The 25,731-nt window shown below is 51.6% G+C and overlaps 1 protein-coding gene across 3 annotated transcripts; it reads right to left on the bottom strand.

Moving 5' to 3' along the window:
• Positions 1 to 210: 210 nt before the first annotated feature.
• Positions 211 to 25,628, bottom strand: RIBC2 (RIB43A domain with coiled-coils 2). 3 transcript variants are annotated; one of them, XM_038007318.2, is made up of 7 exons: positions 25,308 to 25,628; positions 24,844 to 24,925; positions 21,064 to 21,408; positions 15,921 to 16,039; positions 11,001 to 11,228; positions 6,183 to 6,349; positions 211 to 4,782 (listed from the first exon to the last, which is right to left on the bottom strand). In XM_038007318.2, the coding sequence occupies exons 1-7, from the start codon at positions 25,419 to 25,421 to the stop codon at positions 4,704 to 4,706; spliced, it is 1,134 nt and encodes a 377-aa protein (XP_037863246.2). In that variant the 5' UTR covers positions 25,422 to 25,628; the 3' UTR covers positions 211 to 4,703. The 3 variants fall into 3 exon arrangements, 2 of the variants coding, with proteins under 2 accessions (XP_037863246.2, XP_072862710.1); XM_073006609.1 differs by lacking the exon at positions 211 to 4,782 and adding an exon at positions 4,799 to 5,989 and having other exon boundaries at positions 25,308 to 25,620; XR_012089419.1 differs by lacking the exon at positions 211 to 4,782 and having other exon boundaries at positions 6,182 to 6,349; positions 6,610 to 11,228; positions 25,308 to 25,619.
• Positions 25,629 to 25,731: the final 103 nt, after the last annotated feature.

Consider the following 25,731-nt stretch of genomic DNA (forward strand, 5'->3'; position numbering starts at 1 on the left):
GATCAGCCAACACTGACACATCACCATCACCCAGAGTTTATAATCTACATTAGGGGTCACCTGTGCACATTCTGTGGATTCTGACAAATACATATGACATGTACCCACGGTCACAGCGTCACACAGCAAAGCTTCACTGCCTTAAAGATCCTCGTGCTCTCTCTGCCTGTTCATCCCTCCCTCCCCCAGCCCCTGGCAACCACTGATTTTTTTTTTTTTTTTTTTTTTGAGACGGAGTCTCGCTCTGTCGCCCAGGCTGGAGTGCAGTGGCCGGATCTCAGCTCACTGCAAGCTCCACCTCCCGGGTTTACGCCATTCTCCTGCCTCAGCCTCTCGAGTAGCTGGGACTACAGGCGCCCGCCACCTCGCCCGGCTAGTTTTTGGTATTTTTTAGTAGAGACGGGGTTTCACTGAGTTAGCCAGGATGGTCTCGATCTCCTGACCTCATGATCCGCCCGTCTCAGCCTCCCAAAGTGCTGGGATTACAGGCTTGAGCCACCGCTCCTGGCCTATAATTAGAATTTTTAAAAGTCAGTCTGCGGAGAGCTAGGGGACAAATATAGCAAAATATGAATTGTAGAATCTAGGTGGTGGGTGTGCGTGTACATTCTGTACAATTCCTTCAGTTTTTCTATATGCTTGAAATAAAATGCAGCAGGGAGGCCTGGCTGCAGTGGCTCAGGCCCATAATCCTAGCACTTCGGGAGACCAACCTGGGCGGATCACTTGAGGTCAGGAGTCTGAGACCAGCTGGCCAACATGGAGAAACACTGTGTCTACTAAAAATACAAAAATTAGCCAGGCGTGGTGGGGCACTCCTGTAACCCCAGCTACTCCGGAGGCTGAGGCAGGAGACTCGCTTGAACTCGGGAGGCAGAGGATGCAGTAAGTCAAGATTGTGCCACTCCAGCTTGGGTGACAAAGTGAGACCCCATCTCAAACAAACAAACATTACTGGGGAAATGTGACAAAAACCCTTTGGATTTACGAAATCACAATGGGCCTTTCGGGAGAGAGTAACCCCCCACGTCTGGCCTCGGCTCTGTCTTCCACCCAGGGGCAACACACGGAACGTCTTTTATCCTGTGGACGGGAATCACAACATCCAGCAGTGTCCGGGCTGTTGCAAGAACCTGCCCAGCACAAGGCCTGGGCCTCCGCAGTCTACAAACCACCTGGTTCCTCTTCCTGCCTGGAGAACGGCAGGGACTGTGTTGTGCTGCTGGTCACCAGCAGAGGGCGCACGGAAAGCAAGTCTGCGTCCAAAGTTCTCAGGCCTGCCCTTCCTTCAGGAATAGTTTTTACACGTTGCAGGATTCAGAGTTAAAGCCTCTCCACGTTGGGTCATGATTCCAGGCATATAAACGCAGTGGTGATGGCTGCGGCGACCTCCTAGCGCTCCCTTCCTTTTCTCCTCTGCCTCCTTCCCAAGGATTTCCTTCCCTGTCCGTGTCTCCCATTAGATGGGGCGATCCCAGCCCAGGGCCTGGCCTGACCCAGGCCAGGAAGAGTGCTCAGCGCTCACTGAATGAACAGACATTACTTCCTATTTCTGCCTTATCTGCCCCCTTGAAAGCAGGAGGATGAAGGACAGTACTGGCTGTCACTCGCCCATCACGGGGGCCCTCCCAGAGTCTGGCTTGTTCAGCCTGGACACACGAATGTTCCTAATGGAGTTATCTTGGCAGGCAACGGAACCAGGTGCCCTCCTGCCTCTCCCCCTGTTGTGCGTTGAATTGTGTCCTCCTACAAAAGATATGTTGGAGTCCCAACCCCAGGCACCTCAGAATAGAACCTTATTTGGAAATAGGTTAATTGTAAATGAAATTAGTTAATTCGAGGTCATTAGGTTAGGCTCCAACCCAATATGGCTGGTGTCCTTATGAAAAGGGGAAATTTGGACACATACACGCACACAGGGAAGACCGCAGCAAGAGGAAGTCACAGACCAGAGTGATGTGCATACAAGCCAAGGAACACCAGAGATCACCAGCAAACTGCCAGCAGCTGGGGCAGAGGCCCGGAACAGATCCTTCTTCGCAGCCTCGGAGGGAAGCAACTCAGTCCACATCTCGATTTGGACTTCTGGCCTCCAGCACCTCAAGGAACTCTAAGTTTCTCCTGGTCAGGCCACTCAGTCTGCAGGATTTTGTTAATGGCAGCCTGGGAAATAAGTACATCCCCTAACCCCTTCCCCTACAGGCAGTGTCTGTGTTACTGTCAGTCACTCTGAAAACAGGCAGCTCCGGTTCAGGAAACAAGGGGTGAGCAGCTGGCTGAGAGTTTTGAAGCCCTGGACTCTGCATGGTGGCCCTGCCTGGTGCAGTCAGAATGGTGAGGTCCTTCGTTTTGTGGGTGCAAAACGAGGCTAAGCAGCTGCTTTCCAGAGGTGCAATGGGGGCAGGTTCGAGAGACCATCTGCCCAAGAGGCCCAGTGGGAGCCTGGTACACAGGGCGTGCTAACAAACCAACTCTCGCCCTCCCCTCTCTGGCTTTACATCACAATCCACACTCTAGTTACAGCTCCTGAGGCAGTCCCCTGGGTCCCATCTGTGGTCCCACACCAGCCTGGGGGTGGCAGCATTACCTGGTTGACTGTGGATTTGAACCACATCTTTGGTGTGGTCATTTGTTCAAATGCTTTGCCTGGGAGCTCGTGTGGGCCTGGATCCAGAGGGAGGCATAAAGTCTGTCTGCAAAGCCTCGCCTCCCTTCAGGCAGCCCGTGGGTGGCCTGAGCCTGCTGGACTGCTAGAGCTCACCCAGCCCTCTCTGCCTGGCTGACAACTCTCTCCAAGCTCCCCTTTTGCCTTCAGGATAAAGTCTGCAGCCTTCCTCGTAGGGCCCCACCTGCTCCTCACACCTTGGCCACAGGCCTCTTCCTTCTACCCCTACCCCACGCCAGCCCCCACGCCTTTTATGCGCTGACCTCAGCAGATACGCTGCCCTGTCACTTCTCTCCTGGACACCCCAGTGCCTTTGTTTATGCCTGCCAGCGAGTCCAGCCCCTTTGTTCACCGAAAAACCCTGCCGATCCTGAGGCTCAGGTGGAACCCCCGCCAGTGAAGGGTCTGAGCATGGGAAGAACCAGAGGGGCATTCAGACGGAGGGGAAGGTGACCGAAGCTGTCTGCACTGGAGTGTCCAGCTCTCTCTCAGCTAAGGATAACGTGTCAAGAGCTGCCATCTGTCAATGGCCCTGGGTATATGGCACCACAAGAAACCCATGTGGAGAAGGAAGAGGTAACTGGGATGGGGGGACCCATTCATTTCTGAGTCTTGGGGCCAGAAACCCTGTCCTTGAGGTCAAGGACAGGGAGGGGGCTGGACTTAGTCCCCACTCTCAGTGGAAAATGCCTCCCCACACCTCCGGCCTGGCAATTTCCAAGTCACTCTTCCAGTGTGGCTTGCAGCAGATAGCTAGTTGTCCCCCACTATGTATTACCTCATTTGTATACAATTGTAGAATGATGATCTGGTCACACGACCAGCCAGCTAAGCTTCCCAGCCTCCATTCACCTAGGTGTGGTCACATAACTGAATTCTGGTCCATGGGATACAAGCAGAGGTGAAATGCACTTTCCATGCCATGCTGTCATGGAGAAGTAGCAAGCCGACCCCCTTCTTTTTTGGCCAGGGCATGGCAGGATTGGAGGCTGCAGCAGCATCCTGGACCACAAGACAGGAACTGTGTGGTGGCGGAGAGGACAGAGTCACAAGCTGGAAGGAGTCTCAGCAGAGCTACCATATGAGCTTGCACTTCTATGAGAGCAGAAATGAGCCTCTGGTTTTTTTTTTTTTTTTTTTTTTTTTTGAGATGGAGTCTCGCTCTGTCACCAGGCTGGAGTGCAGTGGTGCAATCTTGGCTCAGTGCAACCTCCACCTCCCGGGTTCAAGCGATTCTCCTGCCTCAGACTCCCAACTAGCTGGGACTACAGGTGTGCACCACCATGCCCAGCTAATTTTTGTATTTTTAGTAGAGACAGGGTTTCACTATGTTGGCCAGGCTGGTCTTGAACTCCTGACCTCATGATCCGCCCACCTCGGCCTCCCAAAGTGTTGGGATTACAGGCGTGAGCCACTGCGCCCGGCCAAGTCTCTGTTGTTTCAAGGCCACTGCTGTTTCAGGTCAGTTTTAGGAGCCGGTCGAGTGAAGTGCCTGAGAGCCAGTTCTCCTTGGGTTCAATCCCAAGCACCCATAGTTCCTGGGGGTATGACCTCGCCAAGCCACTTAACGTGTCTGTAACTCAGGTTATTCAACTAGAAAATGTGAGTAGTAAAAATACCCATCACCAGCTGTTGTGAGAATCAAATCAGTGAATTCTACATGAAGTGTGTGGATTTGCACATAGCTTTGCATTTGGGAGCAGTAACTATTACTGCAGCTGAACCTTGAGTCTGTGCGGAACAGGCCCACTTTAAACACCACCTTAAATACCACCTCTCCCTAGGGTGGCCCTGAGCAGGCCCGTGTTGAGCTACTTCCCAGAGCCCCACCCAAGACCTTCGCCGAGCTGAGCCGAACAGAAACTAATGTTCCTCACAGAAATACAAGGGAGAGGTTAGATAAATGTTTTGTCCACAGTGGACGATTACAGCAGAAGGGTACTTGTGGCCCAAGGAGTGTATTTTTAAAAAAGCAATGTGACTCTTTAAGGCTGCCACTCTTTATACGTGAATGACGGGAACAAGGGTGTCTTCCTCATTATCGACTTCCTGTATTAAATTGTGTGAAATAATCTCCCGTGGGTTGATTTGTATAGACTTCATTCATGTATTTTTTCCTGATAACAAAACGAGAAAAAAAGTCAGCAGATGTGTATACTTCCTATTCTTTCTTTCTTTTTTTTTTGAAAAGGCACACAAACTTTTTATTAGTGTGTTATCCCCAAAATACAGAATACATTTCACACCTAATGAGCCCCCCCAAAATGATCCATCTCAACCACTCCCCGGCGGCGAGGGTCACTTGATCATTACACTGCAGGTAGATGAGGGACTTACACCAGTAACAGTTGGGGACATACGAAAATTAAATCTCCATGGGTGTGACTGTACACTTTGTTCACCCCATTTGATTTGTCAGATCATTCTTTTCTTTTTTTTAGAGACAAAGTCTTGCTCTGTCATCCAGGGTAGAGTGCAGTGGTGTGATCATAGCTCACTGCAGCCTCTAGCTCCTGGGCTCAGGCGATCCTCCCTGCCTCAGCCTCCCCAGTAGCTGGGATTTCAACCATGCACCAACCATGCCTGGCTTTTCAGATCATTCTTTTTTTTGAGACGGAGTTTTGCTCTTATTGCCCAGGCTGGAGTGCAATGGCACAATCTCGGCTCCCTGCAAACTCTACCTCCCGGGTTCAAGCAATTCTCCTGCCTCAGCCTCCCAAGTAGCTGGGATTACAGGCATGTGCCACCATACCCGGCTAATTTTTGTATTTTTAGTAGAAATGGGGTTTCACCATGTTGGCCAGTCTGGTCTCGAACTCCTGACCTCGTAATCTGCCCACCTCGGCCTCCCAAAGTGCTGGGATTACAGGCGTGAGCCACTGCGCTCGGCCCTCAGATCATTCTTAATGCTCCTTTTAGGCCCTCAGCAGAAGTGATGATAACAGATGGACCAACCAGCAACCAGACATCTGATTGGAGAAAATATTCCTGGGCCCCTCCTGAGTTTAAGCCAAGAGTTTGATAAATAAGTAAATAAATATTATGTTTTTCAGTTGCGAGTTCACCTATTTACTTGCATTTGACATCTTCCTGTAGCTGGAACTCTGAACTCTTGGGGTCCTGTCCATAACCAAGAGACTCCAGGCTTTTTGGGGGCAGCCCAGGGAGCCCCTCTCTCTGCCTGGAAAGCCATCCCTGAGTAGGTAATGCCATCCTCCTCCTGGGTCTCAGCCATGAAGCCTCCTCCAGGAAGCCTTCCTGACTCCCCCAGCAGACTCAGTGCTCTTCTCTGGGGCTTTCCGGTGTGGAAAAGCCCCATGCACCCTGTGTGGACAGCAGTGACCTGTGGCCCATGGGTCTGTCAACCCAAGCCAGCCCACTTGAGGTCCACAGTGTCCAGATGAGGACCACCAGGCCGGGGTGTTTCCCTCCTGGCCCCTCCTTGTCCTCGACCTCCACAGCCCCGCAGTCCCTCCACCCGGTCCCCCACCTGGCCCCGGTCCCACCCAGCACTCACTGCAAACGCTGCTCCTTGGCCAGGCTGAGGTTGCTGCTGTCCAGAGCTCTGCGCAGGTCGCGCTGCTGCCGCCGCTGCTGCCGCTCAAACAGCAGGGCGGCGCGGGCCCCCTGAATCCTCCGCCGGTCCCAGTCCAGGTCTCGCTGGTGCTTTTCTTCCTGGAGCCTCTGGAAGGAAAAGAGGCGGCTCACCACTGCCTTTCCCCAGAGTCAAAGAGCCCCAGGGGATTGTCTAGGAGGCCTGGCCTCTCATTCTACAGATGGGGAAACTGAGGCTCAGAGGAGGGGCAGGTAGGTGACTAACGTCATGCAGGAAGCCAGAGGAGACCCCCAGCCTGCCCTCATTCCACGTGGCCTGGCTGTCCTCCCCCATCAGGAGGTGCTGGCCGTCCTCCTTCTCCTGAAGGCACAGCGGACTCAATTCCTACCACAGCCTCCACTCCCGGCTGCTGGGCTCCCAGGTGCAGGCCGGGCCCAGAGTCTGCCTCCTCAGGTCCTCAGGGGGCTCCCTGGCTCGGTCAGCAGTCAGATGCCACCTCCAAGAGCCATGGCCAGCTGTCCCACAACTGAATGCAGATCACCTGGGCAGCTTCCAGAACATGCACACACCATAGCCTCACCCGGTGACAAGAAGGTCATGGTCCTAGAGGGGCACCCTGACCCCTGAGTTGCTGTGTTTCAGCTCATTCCTCAATGCCCTCCTCACTGTGAAAACTCCGAGGCCTTGGAAGAAGAAGCTGGATTTGTGTGGAGGGAGGGGCACTTGCCCACATGTTGTCAGCTTTGTTAGGGCTAAAGACGAGTCCCCTTTGCCCACTTTTGCCATTTTTAGGGCAGAGCCTCCTCCCGCCAAATGAGCAAGTATAAGTGTCTGGTGAGTGGCACGGGGGTCTGGGCGGCCCCATCCTGGGACTGAGGGCAGGCTGGTGGGCTTTGCCACCCACGAGGCAAGTCACCTCCTCTCACGAACCTCAGTGTCCCCCGCTGTAAAGCCAGGCTGCTGTCAGGAGCCCAGGGTCATCACAAGAGCTGCTTGGTGGCAAACAGGGAATGGCATGGGACACAGTCAGCCGGGCTAAGAGCAAAGCAGACAGCCCAGCTGTTTGCTGGGAGATTCCAGCCTTCCCAGTTACCTCCACGCACAGAAGGGGATGGAGGCAAGGACCAGAAAGGAAGGGGCAGTATTTCTGAGTGGGGAGGCTTTTCCCCCTTTGTGCTTTTCTGTCTTCTTAACTTTCTATAAAACATGAAAACTAGACGGCAATGCTGCTTTCAGGATGGCTGATGTTCTGTGCCAGGCGGTCCAGGCAGAGCTGCTTCCTGAAGCACAGAGCAGGGCCCTGGACCCCAATTCCAGCCCCGGCACCCTTTCCACCTTAGACTACATCCTGAACCTCACACCCGCGGCCTGCGCAGGTCCCGGCCCTACTGCAGCCTCCCACACACGTGCACCTCTGGCCTGCAGGGAGGCAGGTGGGTGAGCTGCCGCCCCGACTCCTCATGCCCTGGTCCACACCACCGCCACTGTCCCTCCTCCTCCCCAGACCCACCAAATCAGAAGCTCAACAACTATGCACCTGCCAGCCCAGCCTGGCCTCTCCCACTCACTCTTTGCAGGTTTGAGGCCCTCTCCAGATCTCTCCGGCCAGGATTCTCAGTGGTTTCAGCACACACAGAGACAGCCCTCTCCTGTCCCCAGCTGCTCAGTTCTCCCGCCTCCTCTCCGAAGACCTAGTCCCGGCTTCACCTTCTCACCCGCTGGGCACACCCTACCAGTGGGTCTCAAACCTGAGTGGGCATCAGAATCCCCTGGGGGCTTTTGAAATCACAGACTGTGGGCCCCACCCGGCCGATGCGGCAGGTCCGGAGACCCTCCCTTTGGGACCCTCCACCCTTCCCTTGTTATTACCAATAACGCTGCCCCCACAGTCTCACTGCTCTAACCCGCCTCTTCCACTCTCTCCAAGTCTCTGATTCCAATGATGATGCCCCCCGCAAAGTGTGACCTCCAGTCCGCTGGCCGCCACTTTTCCAATCTCTCTCTGGCCCCCTGGTTAGTCTCATGGAAGACGCTCCCAGGCCGATACCCTCGGTCCCCTGAGTTCTTCACTTGGTCAGGCAGGCAGTGACCACGATGAATCCAGCTAAGCATGGGTGGGGACACCCCGACAGCGTTCTCTGGGGTCACTTCAAGGTCATGACTATGACCCCCCATGGGCCCTGGGCACTGTCCGACCAGCCTGTCCCCTTACTCCAGACTGTTCCCTTTCCAGTTGTTCTAGATGACCATTTACATTAACTCCCCCCCAACCCTGCTCACTTCCACTTCTAAAAGGTAGAAAATGACAGTCACTTCAGTGGTCCTGAGCCACAGTCCCCAGAACAAATCAATTTCAGGTCTCATTTCTGTTCGCCCGCAAGCTCCTGCCCTGACGCCCCTTCCCGTGACTCCAATGACAGCTCCGAACTCCCAGGCCACACCAGGCCCTCAGCCAGCACTCCATGTCCCTTGCTCTCTGCAGCCCAGGGACGTGGCTCCAGCAAGTGTCTCCTCGGGCATCAATGCCCCCTCTACTGCATCACTCCGCTTGAATGACAAGCATGCTGTTATTTCTACAATCGAGACAGACAAACAAAAACCTTCCCTTCACCCCACGGCCCCCACCAGCTCCCACTCCATTTCTCTGCACCCTTTACAGCAAACGCCCTGTAAGTGCTGTCTACACGTGCCATCTCCATTTGTTTCCTGCCTGTTCTCTCTTGAGCCCATTAGGCTGCAGGCCCCACTCCTCTGCCAAACGTGCTCCTTCCTGACGGGGTCCCCGGTGACTGCCATGGTGCCGGTCCAGCGTTTAGCCTGCAGCCTGGCAGCAGCGTTTGACCCAGGGGTTCCCCTCTCCTTCCCTCCCAAACACCTTTCCTCACTTGGCCTCCAGGAAACCACAGCTTGCATCTGTCCACCTCCCTGGCGGCCCCTTCTCAGATTCCTTTGCTCTTTATAAACAGTGGTGGTGAGAAGGGGGGTTCTGAGCGGGGAGCAGGACTCAGTCCTCAGCTTTAAATACTCTCTGTAGTGCCGGGCATGGTGGCTCACGCCTGTAATCCCAGCACTTTGGGAGGCTGAGGTGGGAGGATCATTTGAGACCAGGAGTTCGAGACCAGCCCGGCCAACATGATGATACCCTACCTCTACTAAAAATATAAAAATCAGCTGGACATGGTGGTGCATGCCGGTAATCCCAGTTACTGGGGAGGCTGAGGCAGGAGATTCGCTTGAACTTGGGAGGCAGAGGTTGCAGTGGGCCAAGATTGCACGACTGCACTCCAGCCTGGGTGATAGAGTGAGACTGTGTCCCAAAATGCATGCATATATACTCTCTGTAGGTGACGACTCACATTTATGCCTCTGGCCCAGACCTTGCTCTGAGCCCTGTGTTACACATCCAGCTGCCTCCCGGGCTTTAATTGGAGGCTGTGGCAGAAAATACTACTTGTCTCCCAGTAACCATTTTCCATTCTTCCTTAGTAAAAGAATCACCAGCACTTCACTGCTTGGAATAAACACATTTCCTTGACTTTTTTAGAGTTAGGGGCAACCTTGTGACTAAGTGTTGTCCAGTGAAATGTAACTGGAAATCTCCTTGGAGTGTTCTCCATTCCTCCTTCCTGGTAGCTGGACTATGCATGTGATGGCTGGTGCTCGAGCAGCCGTCGTACACTAAGAAGTGAGAGCCAGGAGCCAAGGATAGCAGGACATCAGTCAATGACCACAGAGCTGCCATACCAGCCCTGAACTGTTTTCCTGAGGATTTACTTGCAAGAGAGAAAGTTCTATTTTGTTTAAGATGCTGTTATTTGTGGTTTTCTGCCACATTCAGGCAAATCTAATCCTAATAGATACAGATCTCTAATGAACTTTGCACACTTAACATATCCAAAATTGTAACTTTGATTTCCACCCCTCCCACCCCATCAGCCTGCTCCTCCCACCATCTTCCCTATCTCTGGAAAAGCCAATTCCGTCCCTCTAGTCGCTCAGGCCACAGGACCTGGAGTTGCCTTGAACTCCTCTCCTTCATACCTCCCCACCCAAACATTCATCCGATATTGTCAACTGTACCTTCAACATAGATCCAGAATCTGACCATTGCTCAGCACCCCCACTGCCTGCCCCATGGTCCCAGCCAGCATTGCCTCTCACTGTGAACACTGCAGAGGCCTTCCTGGAGCTCTCCTTCCTTCCCCTTCAGCCCCTATAGTGTCCGCCCTCAATACAGGAGGATCATGCTGGGGGTCCTGTTCAACCTAAGTCAGATCCTGTCACTCCTCTGCCCAAAACCCTGCAGAGTTCCCCATCTCAGTCACACAAGAGGCCAAAGTCCTCCCCAGTGGCCTGCCAGGACGTTGACCCTCTGCCTCTGAGGCCTCAGCACCTGCCCCTCTCCTCACTCCACTCCAGCCACCAGGCTCCTCGCTCTTCTCTGAGCAGGTCCGACAGGGTCCTGCCTCAAGGCCTGTGCCCTTGCAGCTCGCCCTGCCCGGTCACCCTTTTCCCAGGCAGACACATGGCTCCCTCCCTACCCTCTTTTGGGTCTTTGCTTCAGTGTCTTCCCAGTCTACTGTTCTCTTTCTTGGCACTCCTACTCCTGATGCCACATCATACGGGTGTGAGACTATCTGCTCTTGTCTTCCCCCCGCCCCCGACTAGAAGGGAAATTCCTTGAGCGCAGGTCCTAGGGCAGAGCACAAGGCCTGCTACAACTACATTTGTGCCTGGAAGGCAGCTCTGCGGGCTCTGGAAAAGGGGCGGGGCAGCCACCAGCTTCTCCTGGACTTGTTGCTTCTGGACGAGGCGGATCTGCTCCAGCTGCTCCTGCGTCATGCCCTTCCAGCGGTCGGGGACCACGCGGTGGGGCCCGAAGGAGCTGGCTGCCTGCTGCGGGTTCTCGGAGAGCAGGTCCCCACGCAGCAGGTTGGTGATCTCAGTCAAGTTGTCCTCTTGTTCTTGCTTTTTCTCTTGCTTTTTCCTTTCCACTGACTCGATGGCCTAAGCAGGTGAAGACATTAAAGAAGATGGTCCGAGTGACCCCAGGGGTATTCTGACACCCAGGCCAGCAAACCTCACTGGGGGCCCTTGAGGGGAGGATATGCTAAGGGCAGCAGGAGTTCGGTGGAGGGGAGACTTGTCAGGCACGGATGCGGGAGGGTCCTTGAACCCCTGGCTGTCTGCACACTGCTGGGCGGGTGGGCTGGACTCGGGGGATCACCACCTGTTGGATGTGTGCATAAGAGCTCTGGGTCTTGCACCAATTTGCCAAGGCAGGGAGCTCTCTCCTTGGATTAGGCTGCCACCCTACATGGGCCTGGCCCCAACCAAGGCAGGGCTCTGTGCCCCTGGCAACCCTTGGACATCTGTGGGCTGCAAAGAACACTCAACAGAGTGATTTACAACAGTGGTGACTTCTTTTTTTTTTTTTTTTTTTTTTTGAGACAGAGTCTGGCTCTGTCGCCCAGGCTGGAGTGCAGTGGCCGGATCTCAGCTCACTGCAAGCTCCGCCTCCCGGGTTTACGCCATTCTCCTGCCTCAGCCTCCAGAGTAGCTGGGACTACAGGCGCCCGCCACCTCGCCCGGCTAGTTTTTTGTATTTTTAGTAGAGACGGGGTTTCACCGTGTTCGCCAGGATGGTCTCGATCTCCTGACCTCGTGATCCGCCCGTCTCGGCCTCCCAAAGTGCTGGAATTACAGGCTTGAGCCACCGCGCCCGGCCAACAGTGGTGACTTCTAAATGGTAGAAAATGCACTGTCACTTCAGTGGTCCTGAGCCGCAGTCCCCAGTACAAAGCAATTCCAGGTCTCATTTCTGTTTGATTCCCTGGGGGGTCTCTGGCTGGGTGACCTGCACCAAGTCACCTCCCCTCTCTGGGCTGCAGTCATTTCTCTGTAAAGTCGGAAGATGGTTTTTAGGAGATATGTACTTGGGATAACAGTTGTCCTCAGTAACACATGGACAGGGCAGTTTGCAAGGAGCCGGCATTCCACAGGTGCTCACCAGAGGCCAGCTTGATGGAGTCACACAGCACACTCTTTGTAGCTAGACAGGCCCAACTTCAAATACTGGACTTGCCACTGAGTACTCCCTAAGAAAGTCAGCTCATCCTTCCAAGCCTCCTTTTTTTTTTTTTTTTTTTTTTTTTTTTGGTTTTTGAGATGGAGTCTCGCTCTGCCAGAGTGCAGTGACGCAATCTCAACTCACTGCAACCTCCACCTCCCAGGTTCAAGTGATTCTCCTGCCTCAGCCTCCTGAGTAGCTGGGATTACAGGCCTCGGCCACAACGCCCAGCTGATTTTTTGTATTTTTAGGGGGTTCACCATGTTGGCCAGGCTGGTCTCAAACTCCTGACCTCGTGATTTGCCCATCTCGGCCTCCCAAAGTGCTGGGATTACAAGCGTGAGCCACTGTGCCCAGTCTCTTTCTGTTTTTTAAGACAGGGTTTCACTCTGTTGCCCAGGCTGGAGTATAGTGGTGCACTCATAGCTCACTGCAGCCTCCACCTCCCAGGCTTGAGTGATTCTCCTACCTCAGTCTCTCAAACAGCTGGGACTATAGGGCCCTGCCACCACACCCGACTAATTAAAAAAAAAAATTTAGAGACAGAGTCTCACTGTATTGCCCAGTCTAGTCATGAACTCCTGAGCTCAAGTGATCCTCTTGCCTCAGCTTCCCAAAGCGTTGAGATTACATACATGAGCCACCGTGCCTGGGCCTGAGCCTGTTTCTTTGTCAGTTAAGTTGGATTAATCATGCCTCTGTGGGAGGGCTGTTGAACATAGTGACTACTAAGAGTAGCTAATTGTTGCTAAAATTAAAAATAATAGTCAACCAGGTGGATCACCTGAGGTCAAGAGTTCAAGACCAGCCTGACCAACATGGTGAAACCCCATGTCTAGTAAAAATACAAAAAAAAAAAAAAAATTAGTCAGGTGTGGTGGAGTGTACCTGTAATCCCAGCTACTCAGGAGGCTGAGGCAGGAGAATCGCTTGAACCTGGGAGGCAGAGGTTGCAGTGAGCTGAGACGGCACCACTGCACTCCAGCCTGGGCGACAGAGTGAGACTTGGTCTGCAATAATAACAACAAAAATAATAATGACCATCATCTGCTGAGTCCTGATCGTGTGCCAGACTGTCCTGACATGTCACGTGCATTACCATGTGAGTCCTCACAGCCACCTTACTAGCAGGTGTGATGGCCAATACTGCTGACCATTCGCTATCAACAGTGTTCTTCCTGGGCACGGGGCAGAACTACCCGTCCTGCCCACTTAGAGTGAGCGTGGCCATGCGGCTCGCTTTCACTAGTGAAATGTGAGCAGGGGTGGCAGTACTGCTCCTGGGAGGATGCCTGGGGGGACTAGCCGCATTCCTTCCCTCCTGTGCTGCCGGGATCCTCCGGCTGGCGGTCGCTCAGTCCCAGGGCCTGAGCTCCAAAGTGAGGATGCCGAGGAGCAGGCCTCACAGCCAGTCCACGGCGGGCAGGGAGCACGCATGGAACACCAACTTTCTGTTTAAGCCACTGAGAATGGTGGGTGCTTCTTACCCCAGCAAAAGGGTAAGCACATTCTCACTGACACAGAAGGGCGTTATCGCTTCCTCATTCTGCAGATGATCAAACCGAGGCAGAGGGTGGCCTGCCCAAGGCTGCAGGGCAGAGCGTGGTTTCGCACCCGTGTGGTCAGGCTCCAGAGCCTGTGTGTCAGACCCTGATGCCACAACTGACACGCAACGCCTCTCTGACGAAGTGAGCCCCGACCCAAGAACTGGAGGCCCTCAGTGTGTCCTTCCTGTTGAACTGGACCGGCCTGCTTGGACTTTTCTTTTGAGGATAGTTATCCAGAACCTTGTATTAACATCCCAGGTTAATCAAAAAGCCCAGTTCTAGTTAGGAACAGAGCTGCAGAAGCCGGAGGGCAGCTCTCCCCAGTGCAGGAGTGTTTGTGATGGCGCTGCCTTGCAGCGTCCACATGAGGAGCTAGGGGCTGAGAATACCAGGCAGGCTGTGGACGCCCATTAAACATCTTCTAGAATATATGAATGAAGCAACTGATGAATGAGACAATAGGGTTTAGCAAAAGCTACCCCAAAGCCCAGCAGGAAGGGCTCCATAAACACTGGTTGAACTGATGAATGAATGAGTGAATCATCGTCATCATCATCATCGCTTCCATAAACGAATGAGCGGATCACCAGCCAACAGTGGACTAATTGTCAAGGGCCGCACCCTGCCATTCACTTGCGGTGGGGAGTGGAGTGAACGGACCCCCCTCTTTGGGCGCCCTCTGTAAAATGAAGGGCAGGGATGGATGATCTATAAGACCTTTGCAGCTCACTGAGTGGTGAGCTCGGACTTCAGGTGTCTTGCCCTTTGGTCCTCCCCAGCACCCGCAGTTGGTTCTCCTCATTCCTCTCCCTGGTGTTGAAAACCCACATTCTCTGGTGTCTGGTCCAGCCTCTCTAGGATTTTTGACTGCCTGCCCCACCAGGAGGACAGTTTTGAGCTTGTATCTGCAATATATTTAGTCCACAGTGTGGTACTACCATATTTTAATGACAGCACATGCTTATAACTACACATGAACATAGAAATCAAAAGCAATGAGGTTAAAAATGAATATGAAGCAGGGCTCTGGTATCTGCTCTCCCACATATCCTGCACAGCCTTCTTTGGGGACCATAGTTCTAGTTGACAAGCGAACCTGATCAACAAACCCAGGCAAAGTCCCCACCCACCAGATAATAGAATTGCATTTGAAAAGAAAACCTTGTCAGCGGAGGGAGAGATACCGGGATGACCTCTAATTTCCAAAAGGAAAAGAGGGCCAGATGTGGTAATCCCAGCACTTTGCGAGGCTAAGGCGGGAGGATCGCTTGGGCTCAGGAGTTTGAGACCAGCCTGGGCAACGTGGCAAAACTCTGTCTCTACAAAAAAATACAAAAATTAGCCGGGCACGGTGGCGTGTGCCTGTAGTCCTGGCTACTTGGATGGCTGAGGTGGGGGGATCACCTGAGCCTGGGAGGTCAAGGCTGCAGCGAGCCATGATCGTGCCACTACACTTCAGCCTGGTCGATGGAGTGAGACCCCGTCTCAAAAACAAAAAAACCCAAAGAAACAAAAAGAAGAACCTACTTCAGCAACTTCAGCATCAGATTGGAGGGGAGGGGAGTGTGTGGGAGGAGGCGAGGCAGAGTTTAGAGGGGAGGCAGGAGCTCTCAGGAGGCCCCATTGTCCGAGCTCATCATGATCTTCTTCTTCATCCCTGCCATTGGTGAGCACCCCAGTAGCTGTTCTCGGTAAAGGGGAAGTCTGAGAGGTGGGAAGAACGGAAACCAGCACCAGCCATTGGAGCACAGCTAGGTGGTAACAGTCTAGGTTAATGTCACCATCCTTACGTTACAGAAGAAGAAACTGAGGTGTAGAAAGGTGAGCTGACTTCCTCAGGTTACATGGCTAGTTTGGCGGGTTTCCCTCCAAGATTCAGAGCTAAGGGACAGGACTGGGTCTCATCCTTCTCCACAATCAGGCATAATCAGGCAGCCCATCAGGGTGTCTGTCAGGGCTGGTGATGTGACCAGGGAAGCAGGCTGAGACTGGGATCCCAGGGAGGCCAGAGAGCCTTGGGAAGCCATAGTGGACTCATCCTCCCCTCCAGTCATCAAGCCCGGGGTCTTGGAGTACGTATACCTGGCTCTTGTTGAAGTCTTTCACAGATGCACAAACCGCCTTTCTGGTGGTGCCTTCCAGCTTCTGTAGGTGCTTGGCTGCCTCATCAAACTGCAGCCTTGTCTCTGTGTAGAGGGCCTCTGAAAGGAAGCAAGAAGCAATCAGACCAACCTGGCCATGGGAGCGCCTTCCCCCTGACATGTGGCTGTCCATGCCTTTGCCTCCTACCACATCCTTACCCATGAGCATGAGGACAGGGACAATAACGACAGGACCTGCCTCTGAGGCTGTGGGAGAGTCAAGCTCCCAGAGGAGTGCTAGTGATCACCACTATGCTGGGGTCCTGGGACAGGCTGGTGGTGTGCCCCTTGCTGTCCCGCTCTATCCGGAGGCAGCTACATCCTTACAGTGGGCAAGAGATACTCTACAGCCCCAGGAAATGACGTTTGAGACCTGCAGGACAAACAAAGTGGGTTGGGAGCAGATGCAGAGGTTTTGGGAAAGAATTCAGCGGAATCCAGAAGTGAAAGAACAAGAAACCCCACAAGACTCTACGGAGGAAGTGGGGCCAGATGACAGATATTGTGGGGCCACAGGAGGACTTCGTTAGGCCAGTGAGGAAGAGAAAGAGGAGGAGGAGGAGGTGAAGGGGTCAAGGTAGAAGGTCCAAACAGAAAAATGTGAGGATTTGGAGTCAAACAGAGCAGGCTCACATCCCAGCCCAGATATTTCCTAGCTGTTAACCTCAACTATTACTTAGCCTCGCTGAGCCTGTGTCCGTACCTGTGAAGCAGGACATACTTCCTTTGCTGAATTATTATTATTATTATTATTTGAGACGGAGTCTTGTTGCATTGCCCAGGCTGGAGTGCAGTGGCGCATCTCAGCTCACTGCAACCTTTGCCTCCTGGGTTTCAGCGATTCTCCTGCCTCAGCCTCCGGGGTAGCTGGGATTACAGGCATGCACCACCACGCCCAGTTAATCTTGTATTTTTGGTAGAGACAGGGTTTCACCATGTTGGTCAGGCTGCTCTTGAACTCCTGACCTCAGGTGATCCGCCTGCCTTGGCCTCCCAAAGTGCTGGGATTCCAGGCGTGAGCTACTGCGCCTGGCTTGCAGAATTATTAGGTTAAAAAAAAGTCATCGATCAGGTTTCTTCATTCAAGTATTTGTGCCCTGTGGGTCTCCTCACTGCCTCCAGAAACAAAGACCACACTCTCATCTTCGATTCTGGCCTCTGAACAGTCAGTCAGCCTCACCTCTCACCGTCCATTTGTTCATTCATCCATTTAACATAGAGCCATGGAGAGCCGAGCATAGGGGTCCCACTTTGCTGGGCACAGGATACATAATGGGGAGTAAGACAGAAAGGGCTTTTCCTGCCTTCCTGGAACTTGCTGCCTAGGAAAGGAGACACCAACCAACACAGGAATCCAGAATAAATGTATTAATGCCAACTGTAGCAGTGACAGGGAGGCAAGGACGGGGAGACCAAGAGGAAACATGCTGGGGGTTCCTGGCTGAGGCGGCTGAGGTTAGGGAGGAGCGTAGGGGATTGCTCCTCTGGGAGCAAATGCCGGTCGAGACCTGGAGGACAAAAGAAGTGGGTTGGGAGTAGGTGCAGAGGTTCTGGGCTGGGAAAGGATACAGTGGAATCCACAAGTGAAAAAGAAAGATGGCAAGAACACAGCAAGCAGAGGGGGCGGAGTCGACAGTGGAGAGGTGGGCGGAGGCCCAGCACGCAGAGCCTGTGGGCTGCAGGAGGATTCTGCATCTCTTTCCAAGTGCTTGGGAAGCCATTAGTGGGCTTGAAGCTGGGATCGACGGGGTAGGGTGATGCTGTCCAACCCCGCATTTTTGTTTTTCTTTTTTTCAGACGAGTTTTGCTCTTGTTGCCCAGACTGGAGTGCAGTGGCAGTGTCTCGGCTCACTGCAACCTCCACCTCCCAGGTTCAAGTGATTCTCCTGCCTCAGCCTCCCAAGTAGCTGGGATTATAGGCACATGCCACCACACCCAGCTAATTTTTGTATTTTTAGTAGAGACAGGGTTTCACCATGTTGGCCAGGCTTGTCTCAAATTCCTGACCTCAGGTTATCAGCCCACCTTGGCCTCCCAAAGTGCTGGGATTACAGGCGTGAGCCATCACACCTGGCTGAACCCCACATTGTTTAAAAGTATCACTGACTGCTGTGTTGGGAATGGATCAGAGAGGGGCAAGAAAGGAAGTGGAGGCCATCAGAAAGATCTCAGCAGAGGTCTGTTCAGCTGAGGTGGTGGCTTGCATCACAAGGGTGACAGCAGGGATGAGGACAAGCGGACAGTTCAAAATATATGCAGGAGGTAGAAGGGACAAGAGTTAGAGATGGCCTGGAGACGGAAGTGGGTCATGGATGATTCCCTAGACTTCTGGTTTAAGGGCAAGAGGTACCAGTGAGTGGGAGGAGAAAGATGGACAAAGGAGCAGATGCAGAAGAGGATCTAGGGCTGCTTTCCAATATGTTGTGAGGGGTCCCATGAGATGTCAAGGAGACCGCTGAAGAACCAAGCACACAGCTGAAACAAAGCCTTCTGGCCAGAGGTGGAAATGTAGACCACTTGGGAGATGGATGAACCATACAACATGTCAATGATTAAGGTTATGGAAAAAAATAAAGCAAGGGGATAGGGAATGTGGGGTGGGAAGAGGGTACAGGGTTTAAAATAGGGGGTCGCGGAGGCCTCACTGATAAGACAGCATTTTAGCACAGCCCTGGAGGAGGACAGTGGTGATCCCTACAGATATCTGGGGAAAGACATTTCTCAGCAGAGGGAACAGCACATGCAAAAGCTCCAAGACGGAACTGAGCCTGATGCACTCATGTCTGAAAACAGCAAGATAGTGTGGAAAGAATGGAGTGAGCGGGCAGCATAGCAGGAGATAAGGCCAGGTCCCTGAAAAAAATTATATAGGTCCCTGAAAAAAATCGTTTACTCTGAGTGCAATGGGGAGCTACTGTAGGATAAGGGGAGAGACCCAAAGAGCAGCGGAGAGATGCTTTTTGTTGGTTTGTTTGTTTGATACAGAGTCTCGCTCTGTCGCCAGGCTGGAGTGCAGTGGCGCAATCTTGGCTCACTGCAAGCTCTGCCTCCCGGGTTCATCTGCCTCAGCTTCCCGAGTAGCTGGGACTACAGGTGACCACTACCACACCCGGCTAATTTTTTGTATTTTTAGTAGAGATGGAGTTTCACCGTGTTAGCCAGGATGGTCTCTATCTCCTGACCTCGTGATCTGCCTGCCTCAGCCTCCCAAAGTGCTGGGATTACAGGCGTGAGCCACCGCGCCCAGCCTTTTTTTTTTTTTTTTTGAGACAGGGTCTCACTCTGTTGCCCAGGCTGGAGGGCGGGGGCACAATCAGGGCTTACTGCAGCCTTGACCTTCCAGGCTCAGTGATCCTCCTGCCTCAGCCTCCTGAGTAGCTGGGACTACATGGGCACGACACCATGCCCAGCTAACTTTTTAATTTTTTGTAGAGATGAGGTCTCACTTTGTTGCCCGGGCTGGCCTTGATCTCTTGGCTTCAAGTGATCTTTCCTCCTCGGCCTCCCAAACTGCTGAGATTGCAGGCGTGAGCCACTGTGCCCAGCCCAGAGATGCTGATAGCCTTAGTTCAGAACGGGAATGTTGGAGAGGGGGGAAAGTAGTTGAAAAATGGAGAGAAAGGAAGGAGTCAAGATTACCTGGGCTGGGGCCCAGGCAGCTAGAAGAAAGGAGCTGTCACGGATGTGGGTAGAAGGTCAGGTCTGCGGAGAAGAACAGAGTTATTGGACTTGTGTTGATCTTGCCAAGTGCATTAGACATCCAAGAGAAGTTGGATGGATTTATGAGTCTGGATTCAGGGAAGAGTTCAGGCCGGAGGTATAAACCTGAGAAATGATGGCCTATAATGGCATTTAAAGCCAGGAGACCAGACAAGATCACTCAGGGGCGAGTTTAGCTGGTAGAGGAGAGCACTGGTGTGAACAACATCCAGAGGTTGAGCAGATGAGAAACCAACAAAGGACCTGGGTGGGAAGGGAACTATACGAGAGTGGTGTTCTGAAAGCTGAATTGTATGCGGATTTCGAGGAGGAGGAGATCAACCATGTGCTGTGCTGGTGTTAGGTCAAGATGCAGATCGAAAACTGCATCTTGAAAACTGACCTTGGATTGGGTGACACGGAGGTCACTGGTGAGGTTGGCCAGGGCAGTGCCAGTGGAGCAGGGAGGGCATAAATCTGGTAGGAGTGGGTTCAGAGAGAATGGGAGAAGAGGATCTGGGGAGACATCACTCATGGAGAGTAGACTGGGAAAGAAGAGGCTGGGAGGAGGATGAGCCGAGCAAGGAGATTGCAAACTCACAAGCAGAGAGGAGGGGCTCAAGAAGGCAAAGTGTGTTCCTCTCTGTGCCCGGTCCCTGTTTTGTCTTCCTCACTGCTCCTCACTATTTCATCGCCTGCTGACATACCCCAAGAGAGCAGGGATGTTGCCGTCTTCCTTACCAGGTCTCCCCGGCACAGAGGTGGCTGGGAGGATCAGTGCTGCTCGAGTGCAGGCATGAAGAGGAGCTGGGAGAGCAGAATGCTACTGACCTCAGGGAGGATGCATTGGGCTTTCTGCAGTTCCCTCAGTGAGAGGCTGTTTCAGGCCTTGCAGCCTTTACCCAAGAGGTTCCCTGGACTTGGGGAGTCCTGGTGAGGGCATGTGACCACCATGCCTGCAACTACACCCCCAAAGTCCCCTGTAGGAACTTCTACCACAGCACCCAAGAGACTTAGGAAGACCTGCATCTTTCTATTCATCTTCCCAGCAGACTGGGAGGGCAGGGACCGAGTGTGAGTTACCTCTGCACACCAGCATCCACCTAGGACCCCAACACAGCAAGTGTTTCCTGCATCACTGAGGCGTGATTTGAGACGTTTCCCTCCTGGAGGGCAGGCTCTGACTTTTCTTTCCCCACAGGGCCAAAGCAGCATGTGGCTGTGCACATTAGTAGGACTTTAAAAAAATCCCACAAAAACTGTAGGGTTGCTTAAAAAAACAACAACAACAAGAAAAAAAAAAAAAAAAAAAAAAAACAGAAAAACTGTAGGGATGGTTTGTTGAAGACAGCGTTGAGACCAGCTCGTCTCTCCTGTTTCATTACCTGCGCATTTTTGTTCAGCACGGGCGTTCTTCCATTCCCTTTGCTGCTGCAAAGACCATTCTCTGTTTTGTTCCTCTTGGAATTTCTTCCTCTCGTGGAAGTTTAAATCCTCTCCCATGAATTTCTGCATTCCTGATATCGTATTCCGAATATCATTATCTGACTGCCGGGCTGGAAGATCTTTCTTAAGGGCTAGGGGGTCAGACAGATCAAATTCACGGCGAGTTTCTGGCTTCTGAAAGCTCTGCTGGAAGTCACTGATAGCCTTACAGAGATTTTTCCTATCCCTCTTTATCCGGTTTTCCAATATACACATGATTTTGTCATTTTGCCTCATTTCAGCAGCTGGAAGAGACATAGCACATCCATAAGCTTAGGATTCAGTGGAAAAAATAAATTTGAATCCATTTTATTTTGTATTATTTACTTTTTTAGAGATAGGGCCTCATTATGTTGCCTGGGCTGGTCTCCTGGCCTCCAGCGATCTTTCTGCCTCAGCCTCCTGAGTCGCTGGGATTACAGAAGTGAGCCACTGAACCCAGCCCATGAATCTACTTTAAAAAGTATTTTTTTCAGTGATTGCAAAAGTAATACAACCCTCCAAAAAAGTAACACAGCCATTAAAGGATTAGTATCTTGAATATACAAAGAGTACCTACAAATCAATTTTTAAAAAACCCAAAAACCCAACCCAATAAATGGGCAAAGTATAGGAACAGCCAGGCAAATCACTATGAAGAAACCTGAGGCCGGGTGCAGTGGCTCACGCCTGTAATCCCAGCACTTTGGGAGGCTGAGGTGGGTGGATCACCTGAGGTTGGGAGCTCGAGACCAGCCTGACCAACATGGTGAAACCCCGTCTCTGCTAAAAATACAAAATTAGCTAGGCGTGGTGGTGGGCACCTGTAGTCCCAGCTACTTGGGAGGCTGAGGCAAAAGAATCACTTGAACCTGGGAGGCGGAGGTTGCTGTCAGCCAAGATCATGCCACTGCACTCCAACCTGGGTGACAGAATGAGACTCCATGCCCCCTCCAAAAAAAAAAAACCAACAAAAAAAAAAAACCGAGTAACCAATACACTTATGAAAGGATGATCACCCATACAAGGTGGGAAACATCCAATGAATTGAAGGCAAAATATTTAAAATGCTAACAATGGCACATATTAGTATGGATGTGGGGAAACAAGATCTCTCATTTGCGGCTGGGCACTGTGGCTCACGCCTGTAATCCCAGCACTTTGAGAGGTCGAAGCAGGCGGATCACAAGGTCAAGAGATCGAGCTCATCCTGGCCAACAAGGTGAAATCCCATCTCTACTAAAAATACAAAAATTAGCTGGGCGTGGTGGTGCACGCCTGTATTCACAACTACTTGGGAGGCTGAGGCAGGAGAATCACTTGAACCTGGGAGGCGGAGACTGCAGTGAGCCAAGATCGGTCCACTGAACTCCAGCCTGGCGACAGAGCGAGACTCCATCTCAAACAAAACAAAACAAAACAAAAACAACCTTTCATTTACTGCTTGTAGGAGTGTAACTTGGTACACTTACAACAAAACAATTTTGCAATATCCCATAAAACTACCTTTGACCCATCAATTCCACTTCTAGGTATCCCTGTCACATGTGCTAGGGACACAATTCATGGACAGTCATCGCAGCAGTGTCCACAATGACAAAACAACTGAAAAAAAAATCTAAACCAGCCATCAGTATGGGAATGGATGAAGAAACTGTAGTTAATTCATATAACAAAATGCCATAAAACAATTAAAATGAATACTCTCTAAATGTAAATCATGGATTAGTTTCAAAAATACAAACCTGAATGAAAGAAAAACATACTGCAAATGGATCTATTCAATAGGATACCATTTACATAAATTTTAAAAACACATAAAAACGGCCGGGCGCAGTGGCTTACGCCTGTAATCCCAGCACTTTGGGAGGCCAACGCGGGCGGATCACAAGGTCAGGAGATCGAGACCATCCTGGCTAACACAGTGAAACCCCGTCTCTACTAAAAATACAAAAAATTAGCCAGGCGTGGTGGTGGGCCCCTGTAGTCCCAGCTGCTCAGGAGGCTGAGGCAGGAGAATGGTATGAACCTGGGAGGCGGAGCTTGCAGTGAGCCGAGATCACGCCACTGCACTCCAGCCTGGGCGACAGAGCGAGACTCCATCTCAAAGAAAAAAAAAAAAAAAACCACACATACAATCAATTTTATGTTGTTGTGAATACATACATAAATAGTGCAAGCATAAAAGTATGTGGGGGCTGGGCCTGGTGGCTCATGCCTGTAATTCCAACACTTGGGAGGCAGAGGCGGGAAGATCACCTGAGGTCAGGAGTTTGAGACCAGCCTGGCCAACATGGTGAAACCTCATCTCTACTAAAAATACAAAAATCAGCCCAGCATGGTGGTGTGCACCTATAATCCCAACTACTCAGGAGGTTGAGACAGGAGAATCGCTTGAACCCAGGCGGCGGAGGTTGTGGTGAGCTGAGATGGCGCCACAGCACTCCAGCCTGGACAACAGAGCAAGACTCTGCCTCAACAACAACAACAACAACAACAACAACAAAAGCATGGGAATGATAAACACTTCTGAGGAGAAAGGAAGGGAAAATTAAGAGGTGGGGGGGTGTTGCTATATAAAAAACACAATTCTCAAAAAACACTCAAGATACCTGAAGCCAATTTGGCAAAATGTTAACATCTAGTCTGGTGGTGGGTACCTGTCACATTGTTTTTGTAAGATTGAATTACCTCATAACTAAAAATATTAATAAAAAAGATAAAATGTTTGGAACATACAGAACAGTATAAAGGAGAAAATAAAGTTTACTCATAATTCTATCCCTCCAACATTACCACTGCTAACATTTTGGCATATTTCCTTTCTGTCTTCTTCTAAGCATATTTTAAAATATTTCAAAAACATAATAGCCCATTGTATGTACAATTTTGTATCCTGCTTTTTTTCTATTATAAAAATACGGTGTTTAAAAACACTGAAATTTCTTTTTTTTTTTCAATTTATTTTTTGTAGAGATGGGGTCTTGCTTTGTTGCACAGGCATGTCTGGAGCTCCTGGTCTCCTAGTGATCCTCTAGTTTTAGCCTCTCAAAGTGTGAAATTTCAAGAATTGTTGAAATTGTTGGACATGATAGGGGAAAAGGAGTTCTATTTGAAGTGGAATAATAATACCTTGATTTGAATCATGTCTATCTCTGAGTCAGCTTGAGGGTGTGAGCGTGGACATATGTGTTGTCTGGTATAAACAGCTGTCCCCCATAGAGGGTCTTAAACTTTTGAGCAGAGAAAGTGAGTGTGTGTTTAAGACTTTTCCTACCCAGTTTTTTAAGAACATGGAGGAAAACATACATTTATCGTTAAAATCTATTTACTATAATCCACATTCGAATTCAATAGCTGTTTTTATTTTAAGAGACGAAGAATCAGCGCATTAAGTTAACTGAGCACAAGGAATTGTGAAATTTAAAAAGAGGAAGAGTGTGAAAATGCCAACTTTTTATATATGTGAAGAAATGAGGGCTGGGCACAGTGGCTCATGCCTGAAGCTCCAGCACTTTGGGAGACTGATGTGGGAGGATCACTCGCACACAGGAGTTCCAGACCAGCCTGGGCAACATAGTGAGACCCCATCTTCATTTAAAAAAAAAAAAAAAGGCGGGGGTGGGGTGGGCGGTGGGGAAGACTGGAGTCTAAAGGCACACAATCCTAAACCAACAGATGAGCATTCAAGAAATGCTCACCAAAGGTTTCGTGTCTAGCTTTTTCAGTAGCTTCTTTTATCTTCTGGTCATGAACTTGAACATCCCAGGCTTCAGTGTCTCCCTATAAATGGAAAAACAGGGGAGAAAGGTTAGAGCCAGATAATTTTATTCAGTAATAACAATCCCATTATTATTATTTTTAATCTCTGCCCCACTGTACACGAGTTGTAGAAAATCTGGCTCAGGGGAGGAGAACCGCTGGTGACTCCAGGCGAGCTCGAGAGGGAGCATTATTGGGCCTGCTAAGGTCTCCCACACCTTTGGCAAGGTCAAAACATGGAATTCTTCCTCCTCTCACCCTCCTTCTCCCCCTGCAAAACCCGGTGCCGTTTGCAGCCTCCTGGCTCAGATGTTTCATCCTAGAACTCATCTCCTCTCCCCCTCCACGCCGCCCCTCGCCCGCATCTGCCGCTCTAACCCCGTCCCGGCCCCTGCCCTTTCACCCCAATGATCCTGTTTCTGGCGTTGAAGATCCGCTTCTGCCTGCATAGCTCCGCGTGCCTCCTCTTGGCCAGGCTGGCGTCCTGCCGCAAGTCCTTGGGCAGCGCCACCGCCATGGTCTGGGAACCCACGGAAAGCCTAAGGGGTTTTTAGAACACGCAGGATCAGAACAGACGACGAAAATAAGCAAGCTGTAGCGGAGGGGAGGTTGGCTCCATGGGTCGGGCCGGAGAAAGACAGGCCTGCAGCACTGTTTTCCGTCGGGCTCCCAGCGACGCCTCAGAGGTGCAGACGCTCCCGCTCCCGCGGAAATGTCAACAACTCGTTGCTAAGAAACGACTCCGCGCTCCCCGCGCCTCGCTCTCTTCTCGCGACACTTGGAGAATCCCTTCCCGCGCTTTTTCCGCGGGCGCTTGAGGACGCGGG

Source organism: Chlorocebus sabaeus, chromosome 19 (genome assembly GCF_047675955.1).
Source record: "Chlorocebus sabaeus isolate Y175 chromosome 19, mChlSab1.0.hap1, whole genome shotgun sequence".
Lineage (NCBI taxonomy): Eukaryota > Metazoa > Chordata > Mammalia > Primates > Cercopithecidae > Chlorocebus > Chlorocebus sabaeus.

Bases quoted from the DNA above. Each gene is read 5' to 3' on its own strand.
- RIBC2 (XM_073006609.1), bottom strand. From the start codon at position 25,421: ATGGCGGTGGCGCTGCCCAAGGACTTGCGGCAGGACGCCAGCCTGGCC. The intron at 24,926-25,307 runs GTGAAAGGGCAG...TTCCATTTATAG, and splicing joins CCAGAAACAGGATCATTGGG to GGAGACACTGAAGCCTGGGA. The intron at 16,040-21,063 runs GTAATGAAACAG...GCTTCCTTTCAG, and splicing joins TGCTGAACAAAAATGCGCAG to AGGCCCTCTACACAGAGACA.